This window comes from Leuciscus leuciscus (assembly GCF_965113295.1).
Source record: "Leuciscus leuciscus genome assembly, chromosome: 4".
Lineage (NCBI taxonomy): Eukaryota > Metazoa > Chordata > Actinopteri > Cypriniformes > Leuciscidae > Leuciscus > Leuciscus leuciscus.
The window spans coordinates 20,479,430-20,491,556 of NC_138728.1; the positions used below are offsets into that span (position 1 = coordinate 20,479,430).

Consider the following 12,127-nt stretch of genomic DNA (forward strand, 5'->3'; position numbering starts at 1 on the left):
CATGATCTCTACAAGACCCCTGAAGGTATGTGTGGTATCTTGCACCAAGACTTTAGCAGCAGATCCTTCAAGTCCTGCAGGTTGTGAGGTGGAACCGATGCTCAATTGGATTGGATTTGGAGGCCAGGGGGCTACAACTTGAACTCTTCATCACGTTCATCAAACCATTGAACAATGTGTGCTCTGTGGCAGGGTGCATTGGTCTGTACCTGGTCTGCAACAATATTTAGGTAGATAGCTATACAAATAAATGTGAATTGAATTGAATTGAGGTAGCACATTTCAAATTGAAGGTGACATGAATGGCCAGACCCAGGGTTTCCCAGCCGAGCATTACACTCCCTCCTTGTCATCGTCCCACAGTGCATCCTGGTGCCATCGCTTCCCCAGGTAAATGGCTCACACCTCCATGGCCGTCCACATGATGTACAAGAAAACTGGACTCATCAGATCAGGCGACCTTCTTCCACGGCTCAAATGGACAGTGGACAGGGGTCATCTTAGGCACTCTGAATGGTCTGTGGCCACACAGCCCCATACACATCAGAGTGCGATCCACTGTTTGTTGTGACACATTTCTCCTATAACCATCATTCAAATTCTGTGTGACTTGTGCCACAGTAGACCTTATGTTGTCTCGGACCAGACGGGATAGTCTTCGTTACCCCCGTGCATCGATGAGCCTTGGGCGCCCAACATCCTGTCACCGGCTTGAGGTTTGTCCCTCCTTGGACCAGTCCCTCCTTGGACCAGTTCTCCAAATTCTCACCACTGCTGACCGGGAGCAACACAAGTCGCTCAGATCTTTATTCCTGCCCATTTCTCCTGCATCCAACTGACACATTGATTATGAGAACTGATTGTTTGCTTACCATTTAAAACCCTTAAACGCATACCTCTGATCTTTAGTGACCCGGGACATCATTCATACCCTCCTCCTAATCATTTTTTTTTAAGTTAGACCTCAACCTTTTTCGTATTCCTCAATCAATTAATTATAAACAATATAACAAGAAAACAATTTTTTTTATCAAGGAATGCCTGTTTTCCCATTCATAAAAAAAAAAAAAAAAAAAAACCTATGGACAAGAAATATAGTTATTTAATAATACAAAAACAATTTCAAGTTAATGATATTAGAAAATAAGCTGGATTCAACTGCATAAATTAGGTGGTGACGCAATCTTCTCCATCATCGATGATGATGATGTCGACAGTCGTTCAATCATGTTGATGTTTCTGAGAGTAACTGTTAGCTAACATGGAGACGGAGAAAAGCCCGTTAAATGACAAACGCAATGACGACCAACCCTAAAAAGTCAAGAAAACAGGAGTGCGAATAGCTAATTCTACATAAAAAGAAAAAGTCTTGACTGAAAATGTTTAACCAGTTTTGGAGAAACGTTAGCTAACTATAAGCAGCGACGCTATTCTACTAACAGGTAACTTATAGTAGTTTTTTAAAACGTTTTCAGCGGTCTATCTACACAAAACGTAAAGTATGTTGTCGTATTTTTAGCCGGGACTCTTGTTGAATAATTATAATGGAGTGGATTGTTATTCCGCTTAGTTTATTATTTTACTGATACGGAGTCCGACGATATGTTAACTTAATTGAAGCTTTTTTCCAGAGTTCATCGTGCTCCGTTTCCTTGAATTCCTTCATGAACCACAAGAGGACGACAACCATCTGAAAGCGAAGCACAAGCGTCATCGGTGACCTTTGAAAATAATGAAAGCATTCAAGCCTTGAAGTCTCGCAAAGGATTATCTTTCAGGTAACTAATATAAAACCGCACAGGTAGGGATGTATAAAAGAAACGAACATAGCTAACTTACATTTTCACAAGAAATTGTTTCTTAGTTCACAATAAATGGTTCCATCAAATGAGAGCTGAATAAAGAAAGAATCATAAAATAGAGAAACTGAGGCGATTTATTTGTAGGTTTTGACCATATTTAAATTAAAACCAGACCAGTTTCCTACCGGATGGACACTGAAGCATGTATAAAACAAATAAAAATCACTTTTCCCATGCTTAAAGAAAAAAAAGGCCTCTAAAACACTAATTTTACACCACATCTTAGTTCAGGTTCATCATGGGTAAATTCAGATGTTGTGGCTTGTATAATTTTCAGTCAAAACCACAGGCAGGCACACGCACACTCAAAAGGAACAGTTGTAGTAATGCTTAAATCAGTTTGCATTGTGGGAATCATTAAAGCTTACATTAAACAAAGCTACTTAAAAATATATAAAAATAGTAATTCTAACTTCCACAAAGAACAGTTCAGAATGCGTTACATGCGTAACTTAACAGAGACATTTGTTTCCTTCTGTTGTTCTATAACCCCCAAGGCATTTCTATTAGGAAACAAAAAGAAAGTGTTTGTTTCCATCTTTTGTGGTCAGTACAGAGCACCGCTGATCAGACTAAAGAATAATAATAATTTAAAAAAACAGATTCTCAAACTTTTTAACTGTTTAAAGTGTCGGTGAAAAGAACTTCAGGCCATTTCATTAGTACAAATAATGCTAGAAAACGTAATCTTAGTAAACGAATGAAACTCACAAAGCATGTCAAAAACATGGGTTACACTTTATTTTAAGGTGTCATTGTTACAGTGTGATCATATATTAAGTACTGAATAATATTAAGCAACTACATGTACTTACTATAGGGTTAGGGTAGGATTAGGTTTTGGTTGATGGATTAGTTGCATGTAATTATGACTAATTTACTGTTATTACTATGGTAAGTACATGTAACACATGTAGTTAACAATGACACTGTAAAATAAAGTGTTACCAAAACATGTCTGGTTTGTATTTCACCCTAAATTCCAAAATAAACATATTTTTGCATAAAGAAAATCAAGCCCTTTAAGACAATTACATGCTCTGCATTCTAACATTATTTATAATTGATCACATTTCTCCAAAAATCTCATTACTGCAATAAAATCTCATTCTCCTTATTAAAATGAAAAACATTGTCCTATATTAAAATTACTGTAAATTGTTTCCAGAATCACATTCTTCACAGTAACAAGAATAATGACATGTACTCAGAAGTAAAACACCCATAAAAACATAATTATGACAGTCAGTGCAAAAAAAAAAGAAAAGAATATTTGGTCCCTAAATAGTCTTAATTTTCTTTATGTTTTATATATATATATATATATATATATATATATATATATATATATATATATTGATTGTGGGATGAAATATGACCCAGATTTGTTTTTGTGAGCACAAACATGCCATCGCCATCTAAGAAAGCACATAAAATGTGTAAAAAAGGTGGTAAACCTTGACTTTTAAGACACAGCTGACGAATGGAAACATGTTATTCGAAAGTATAACAATACAGTCACAGAGATGGACCCGTTTCTGCTACAGTACATCATGAATACTATCTCGTTCACTTACACACAAACACAAAATGGACCAAAAGTGTATGTTAAAGCCATTTTCTTATGAGTCACATTGTGAAGGGAAGATCCCTGGAGGAGGAGTACTTTATCTGACGCGAACGCCACTGAACAGGCATACAACACGCATGTTTTACGTCCCTCATCTAGCCAGTAGCATTCGTTCTATTGCGCACTGCAAGTGCTCCCAGTTGCTCCAGCCATACACCAGTAGACAAACGCATACGAAAGTCCCGAACACATGTAGACGACTTCTCATTAGCGGAGCGGAAAACTTAGCAGCCGTGGAGACGCACACCAAGATCACAGTGACGATGGCCAGCATGATGTTAATGCATTTTCCCAGCAGCACTTTGGCGTCGGCACCTTCCAACTGCAAGACCTGCTGCTGCTGTTGCTGTAACTCCAACTTACTCACTCGCGTCTGACAAACTTCTAAAGCATCCTGCAAAGAGGGAGAGACAGAGATGCAACAATTCCAGTTGTCAAATCTGACTGGCTAAGCAGCGTTCCAAGATTGCTGATATTTAATAAAACAGCAGCTGGAAAACTGGAGTGATTACAGAGCACTTTAAGCAGGGGATGGAAATTGCTGTCGCTGCACTTAAAGTCTGTTTTGAAAAGCTTGATGCTCTGGCTTCTTTTGGAATCTTTTGTTGAAGAAAAGATCTATAAACTAAATGGCCAAATTATGTGTAAAAGGTAAGTGCTCAAGATGAACTTCTAGTTTATTAAACCAAAATCAATAATCACACTTTGCGATCATCAGCATCCTGACCTGGTGTGCTATGGTTGTAAGTTCCATCATTATCAACATAGTTCAATGATTCTGTGTTTCCCAAAACCATAGTTCCAATGAAAGTTTGCGAACAAAAACACAAAGTCGTATGGTTTGAACTACAGCTCTTGATTTGTGATTAGAAACAGATTCTTGATCCTCATGCTAACATGCTGTACAATCTATACATTTCATTATCTCTCCCACTATATACACAAAAAAAAGTCGGTGTTGGATTTAAATTGGGAAATGCTTAAGAATCTATGATTGGATCATTATTGCAGTGATTATTATGTTTCTAGCATGTTATATGTTTGGCAACAGTTCTTCTAACCCTAATAAATGGAGTGTGTAGCTTTTCGTGTAGGAAGACACATCATGGCCATATTCTAGGATGACAAAGCCAAGATGCATCAGGCTCAAATTGTGAAAGAATGGTTGGGAGGGAGCATGAAGAATCATTTTCACACATGAATTGGAACCTCTGAGTCCAGACCTTTAAATGCATTGAAAGTCTTTGGGATGTGCTGGAAGAGACTTTACAGAGTGCTCGACTCTTGCATTGCCAATACAAGATCTTGACCAAAAATAACATCACAACATTTATTTCCATCAAGAGGTGCATACATTTTTGGTAAAGATCTTGTATTCCATCAGTTACAGTTAGAGGAACTGATGCAAACATATAACATGCTAGAAACATAATAGCCTACATAATAATATCACTGCAATAATGATCCAATCATTGACTCTTAAGCAGTGTATGTATGTATTGTATATATATATATATATATATATATATATATATATATATATATATATAAATTTGATCTTGAACCGATTAATTAAATGAAGTTATTACCCCACCACCTGCATGACGTTCTATATTGTTGGTTTGAACGACCGATATGCAACTAAGCCACTACAGTTTCTATCTAGACTAGCTAGATAATTTCTCCAACGATGCATCACATACTACGGTAGTACTGTAGGTGGCAGCAAGTTACTTTGTTGTACGAAAAACGCAGCCCAGCTTGACATTGCCTCAATCAATGACGTGAGTTTAGGACGGGATTATCTGCATAGCCAATGGCAGATAAAGGGACTGTTTGAGAAACCTGTTTGAAATTTCGTTTAGTACAACGAGAGGCACAGAAATAGCCTCTCACTTAAAAGTGATGTGCATTACAGTAAAGCCCAATGTATACTGTGGTTTTTACACATATGCGAGGTTTAGGGTGACCACCATGTTATTGCTCTGTTGAAGGAATGTAGATGTGATTTTGCAGGACAGTCCTGCATGTCCCGTAAAACATTATTGAAATGCTGCTAACGTCTTGCGGGAAGTAGAACAAAGCTCCCAATGACTGGGTCACCCTAGAGAGGGTGTGTAATTTTATCAGCAGCACTGTCAGCGTGCAGCCCTTTTTCTTTTTTTCTTTTTTTTCACACATTGGTTGGTCCACAGTGTGGCAACACCGACAGAGATACCCGTAACTAGTTATAAATATTACAAAAACATCTTTAACTGTCATGACTTTTGGAGAGAAATAGCACAGACACTGGACAAAGATAAAACTTTCTAGGGCTCACGTGTCAGCTGCGCACACTATCGAATGAAGTATACTTTCTGCTTGCATACACTAAGCATTCACATCAAAACTGAAGTATCCGGGGTTAACGTAGGACCTGCAGTGTTTTTCAGTACAGTTACTGTATGTGGAGTAATATTTTACTGTGGGTTGTTGTAGTTGTGGCTGGTTTGGACTAAAGCTCAAATTAACAAGGAAAAGATAATTTCATTGCTTTATCACGTTGTGGCTGGATTGTACAAGGCATAACACTAGGCTGATATTCCTTTTGAGCACTGTACATTACTTTAGGATAGTAGATGTGTCATTGCATGTGTGTGTCTGTATATACCTGTATATCTCTGGCTCGTTCATAGGCCTGATAAGCCATTTTTTCCTCAATGCTTGCTAGTTCCTGTTTGAGATTTGCAGTCTCATTCTGATGAAGCTCAGTGAGGTCATTCAGTTGATCTTCCAATCGCTCACACCTTATAGAGGAACAACATGAATATTCATTTTGAGACTTGTAAAATATTACAATTAACAGTACTTTTAAATTATAGTGTTTTTAAAGAAGAACTTTAAGTGAGATGACGGTGAAGAAAAAAAAAAATCTAATTTAAAAATATGATAAATGAGCATACTAAATATCCATTGTCGAACATTACCGATAAATTAAACTAGTATTATTTTTAATATCGCTAATATTTGCCATTAACCGATATGCTACAGATGTATTGTGTATCCCTATTAATACTATATTAACACATCACAGTTGTGTTGAACATTAACATGTTTGCATTAGAAAATAGAGTATGAAAGACTATTAACCTGAACCGCTCCTCTTGTAGTGTTTGTGTAATATTCTCAAATTCACATTTAAATTGGGTCTTCAGAGTGTCAATGTCATCTGCCAGTAGATTCTGAGCTTCCCTCAACTCCCTTATCTCCTCCCAGGCTTCCACCAGCCGGCTGCTGCTTTCCCCTTGGCCGCCTCCTCTCGCAGACCCACTATGCTGCCCTGTCGCGCCCGATCCAGTCACATGACCATTACTCTCAATCGACACCGATGTCCCTGTGGAGCACTCGTCATCGCTCGGGTATTTGGGTTTAGGGGTTAGCGTGGCGCTGCCGCTCAGAGTTCGGGCTCCTCCTTCTGCGTGCAGGCCGCTTCCCGTCTCCATGGAGCTCTTTAGCTGTGCTATGTTGTCCGCGCTACCAAACTTGTTGCGAATGAGGTTTGCTATCTCTCGAGGCTTGCTGAAGAAGAACGGCGGCGACAGCGAAACTCCTGGGCCAACAGTTCTGACTTTGTCCAAATGCACGTGGCGCCCACTTCCCATGACCACGCTTTCCTTGAGGTTGTCTTTGGGCATCTCGTTTTCTTTGGAGTGTGTGGGCGTGTGCTTGGTCCCATTCGAGATGTCACACTCCTTCATCTTGCGTTGATATTGCTCTAGCTTCTTCTGCAGCTGAACAATATTGTGTGCCGTTTTCTGGTTCTTTTTCTCAAACACATGTTTGATGCGGCCGCTCTGCTGCTTGTCGGCGCTGTTAATGAGTTTGAGATACTCCGCCACGTTTTCATCCTGTAAGTTTTGCTCGATTCGCAGCTGCTCTTTCACTTTTAGCACTTTCTGCTGCAGGGTGTCCAGACCAGAGCGTGATCGTGGGGTGTCCCGTACCGCCAGATCAGAATCCAGGTCTAAACACGTCTCAGAACCACCTCTGCGCATGACCGTCGGCACGCTAAGTGTGTTCACGTCACCGCCTCTCTCCGCCTGAAAGGAAACCGAGAGAGAATAAAATTAATACCTTTAAAAATGATTCGATGAAAATGTGCTTATAAAAAGTGCTTGTATTCAGTTCCATATATTTCATATTAAACTTTTGGTTGTATGGGGAAAAAAAAGTTTTAGTTTTTTTTTACTATTATAGTATTTATTCATATTTAATTAGCATGTGTTTTATTAATATTTGTACATTTATTCATATTTTGAATTAGCTTTTTGTGTTTAGTTTACTTTTTTAAAAATGGCCATTTGAATTTATTTATATTAAAATTTTCTCTTTCAGTTTTAATAATTGTAGTACTTCAACTTACTTTATTTCAGTTAGTAAGTTTTTCATCTAATATTTATATTTTATTTCAGCTTTATTTCAATGAACCAAAAAATTTTTTCTAATTGTTTTAGTTATCTTTTTACTAGTGTCATTAAGTTTTTACATGACTGAATCTTGTGTTTTCACTCGAATGAAAAGTGCAAATTAAAAAAAGATAAATATCTGCACATTTCAAATAATTAAAAGGTATAACATTGTTGATTATCTATTGGAGATGCCATATGTCTAAAGTAGTCAATTCGAAGAAAAAGCTTTAATAAATATTGTAGCCAGCCAATAGATGACAAAAAAAAATCCAGAAAAAACATGGTCATGAAACTGCCTCAGGAACCAAAAGGATGCATAGTTTATTAGAACAGGAAATAAGTCAAGGAGCCCATTTTTCTTTTCAGTCACAGTCCATCACTGCCCAAACTGAAAACTGGAAAAGAACATAAGCAACATAACGGTTCAAGATTTCTCAAAAATAACGACCTTGGATGAAGAAAATGGTTTCTTTTCAGAAAAGAAAATGTTACCATAATAGTAAAGATTAGGTCAGCATTTTAGGCCTGAAATAAGCTGTGGACCAAATGGAGTGTAAAGAATCAGATTAAGCCAGAAAATAAAACTCTTGGAATGAGGAAATGAATGAAGCTCTTCATAAGGTCACTTTATGAACCTGTGCAATAGGCTGGCAATAATAAGCCATCCCTATAGTCCTGAAGGACATAAAATGCATTCAGGCAAACTAAAGGGGTAGTTCATCCAAAAATTCTAATTCAATCATAATTTACAGGTCAGTTCATCTCAAGTGGTCCAGTGGACCTGAGATTTCTTCATGCACACAGTTCTTACTTTGGTACCCACTACAAAAATAAATAAAATAAAGACTGATGTGTGAACCCTTAAAATTGACCTAAAATTTGCATTCACATTTACTGTCGTTCTGGGAACTTCCCCAAGTGAAATACAGTCATTTCAAAAAGAATCCACACAATTAGAAATTTTTCGTTAGGGTGAAAGATTTCCCCACACAGTTTCCACATAGGCTTCAAGTTGGTCATGCAAATTTGCAGTGTTGACCAAAAGAAAGATTTGCTGTGCTTCACACTTTTGACAATGGACCTGTTCACAAAATTTAACTAATGTGACCAGACCTTAAAATGGAAATTTATTCAATTTTGATCACTACGTTTGGACTTTTACAGTTTTTGTTCCACGGAGTTCGGACCATCCTAAACAGAGATATTGAGGTTCCCATAAACATCTGTAGAAGCAATAGCCTATTTGTAGACAGTTGGTTAAACCAAAAAAAAAAACAAAAAAAAAAACAAAAAAAAAACTGGTGGTTTTGCAATACCAATAAATAGGCATGAATCGTTTAAAAAAGAAAAATAGAACAATTAAAAAAGAATCCAACTTTACAATTTATGGATCACTTGAAATGGACTGACCCTTATTCATCCACGTCAGACTCGTACGATTCTTTTTCTTCCTTGCAACACAAAAGGAGATATTTACTATAGCAGAATGTCTTAGGTGCCGAAACTGATGCAGATTTAAACTGTCAAGCTGTTCCCAACAGACTAAAAAGGCACCATAAAAGTACTCAATACCACTGATTTCTTTTAAAGCGATTCAATAGCTTTAGAATTTAAAAGGTTATTCATTCTTTTCAATTCTGAAAATATTCCCTTCTGCAGTAGATCTAAAAATCTCCCTGGCAACTCTAATCAGTACAAAAATAGTGCTTTCACTTATTAAAAGCATAAATTAGATTTGTAAGCTAAGGTAGAGATGAATATTTTTAGCTAATATGAAAAATAATAAATGATAACAGCAGGTTGATTTTTTTGGGGGGGGGGGGGGTGAATTATCCTTTTAAATTTCCCTGAATCAATTTTCTCTTCTACAAAACTGTCGGGATTGATAGTTTTCATCAGGCCATTCCCCAGCCAGCTACATTCAGCATCACAACACGTACAAACCCGCTAACAAGAGACAGATGGAGGCTGCAATTTATGAAGTTATGAGCCATCAGTATGGCTTTAGAAAAGCTCTCTTCAGAGCAGAATACTTATTATCAGCTCTTATATGTGAATTATCCGTGTATGCTTATATAAAAATGTCAGATATTTTACAATGACATCAAATTTGTCGGTTACCATGGCAGCTAGCCATCAAGCGGTAACAGGCCGACAGAGATCAGGGAAATGACTCGACTGCAGTGGAAGAGAGGGAAGATAAGACAAGTAAATGCAGACCACAAGGAGCAAATACACCATCAACTGAAGCATTACTGGCACAGTTCATGAATCGGAATAGAGATTTTTCCATAAAATACATCCAATGAATCATAATTTGGGTTCAAGGATATGACAACGCTTAATGCTTTTATTTTAACAGACATTTTCACACTCAAAACTCATTTTGGCTAAAAGCTCTTTGGTTTAATCTGCGGTGATAGTGACGACAAAAGGCATTTTGCAAACTCATCAAATGACATCATTTCACTTAGTATCATTTCACTATTTCCTAGGGGTCAGGCCTTAACAATAAATATAGTACAGAGTTTCGGTACAGTTGACTGAAGCTGTGTTGCAATGTAACAATCCCACTAAATCTTAGGTTCATTGATCATTTTTTAAAGGTGCTGCCTGTATTTATTTTTTTTACTGCTCTGAAGCATAAAAATACCATAATACGTTTGCATCTGAAAAACTTCGGTGTCGGAATGTGTGATTCCGCCCACTGACAATTTACCCAATAGTGTTTCGATACCCCAGGTTGCCAGTTGGAGGAAAACACAGCATATTGCAGCCATGGAAGCCAGCAAACAAACTGAATCACAAGATCGTAGATTCTACCCAACTTTAAAAGCCTTGGTTTCCATTTAAAAAGCTCTAGAACCAGAGGCATATTAAAACGGCTTGTTGCCTTTCATTGTCAGTTGCACTCGTTCCTGTTGCATGTCCTCAAACTGGCAACCAGCGTCGAGTCTGAGGAGGAGGGGGCAGGGGAAACAACTTTCTTCAATATTTTGAATTTGGACTACAGTACCCATTTCAACCACTAGTTGTCAATATTACATACTGCACCTTCAAGGCCTCAAACATTTTTGTAATGCGTCGAAAATGATTCTTGAATTCTCCGAATTTATGTCACCTAGGTAACTACAAGAAATCTCAAAATATAAATACTCAATACATTAACTCCAAGGTTAGCACAATAATGAATCTGTTAATAGCAAACAGCTGAATTGGCCTGTCTAATATATTGCTTTATCACTAGTGAAATGAACATGGCTTTTCTCGTTGAATGCCGTTTAATGATTAATGCTTGTAAAAAGGCTCTATCATGTTTGCGTGTGTCATTGAAGAACCTCTGATCCTCTTCTGACTTTGTGCAGACTGTATCAGTGTCTTCAGGGCAGAAAAGGTCTCTGGAGAACTAGGTCAAACAGCTCAAACGTGTAACAAGCCGTCTGCTCATATAACCTTCCTTACTCTCTCTCCTTCCTGTGACATACACACACCTGGCGTCTGACTTGCGATCTCTGAGATATACCCAGTATCACTTAGTCAAATGACACATATACATAACTGAAACTAACAGAATCTCTATCTGCTCTTACAAAGCGAACCTGTAAGTTCACGATTTAAAAGTACTTTATGTTTTCTCTGCACAGCTAAAGCCTGACTGAAGTTTACACCGCCGCTACAAAATAAACAAGGAATGTGTGTACTGACTGAGATTGTATAATCCAACCCCGGATTATTACTTATTATTAGAGAGAGAGAGAGAGAGAGAGAGAGAGAGAGAGAGAGAGAGAGAGAGAGAGAGAGAGAGAGAGAGAGAGAGAGAGAGAGAGAGAGAGAGAGAGAGAGAGAGAGAGAGAGAGAGAGAGAGGGGTTAAGATAAAAAGATTAGTTACCATGTGGCTCGTGGAAGTGACCTCACAGCAGGCCTATCATGAGAAGAGCTCTCAGCCTTCGAGTAGAGAACAATTCTGTACACAGAAGACTTATAAAAACCCTTGTGTGTGTGTGTGTGTGTGTGTATGTGTGTGTGACGCTTGTTCACATGCTTTACATAATGCTGAGGTCTACAGAAATAATACTGTTGAAATGAAACCATCTACATGAAATTGAAATTGAAATTTCAAATTGTATTTTCTGTATGTCGCAAACAAGCGACCATGAAAACAGAATTTATTGTTTGCATTCAACTG

General features: G+C 37.8%; 1 protein-coding gene and 1 long non-coding RNA gene across 3 annotated transcripts in view; one reads left to right on the plus strand and one right to left on the minus strand.

Moving 5' to 3' along the window:
- The first annotated feature begins 204 nt into the window (after window positions 1-204).
- Window positions 205-2,451, plus strand: LOC309497926. The gene is made up of 2 exons (XR_014205760.1): window positions 205-1,442; window positions 1,632-2,451. It is a non-coding gene; the product is annotated as an uncharacterized lncRNA (long non-coding RNA).
- The window catches only part of tmcc3 (transmembrane and coiled-coil domain family 3), a 22,134-nt gene continuing 11,925 nt past the window's right edge, over window positions 1,919-12,127 (minus strand). For both annotated transcript variants that reach the window (XM_082168273.1, XM_082168272.1), the window contains 3 exons: window positions 6,622-7,571; window positions 6,143-6,278; window positions 1,919-3,886 (listed from right to left, as the gene is read on the minus strand). In XM_082168273.1, the coding sequence (XP_082024399.1) occupies window positions 3,584-3,886; window positions 6,143-6,278; window positions 6,622-7,526 (1,344 nt within the window). In that variant the 5' untranslated portion in view covers window positions 7,527-7,571 and the 3' untranslated portion in view covers window positions 1,919-3,583. The remainder of the gene's footprint in view (window positions 3,887-6,142; window positions 6,279-6,621; window positions 7,572-12,127) is intronic.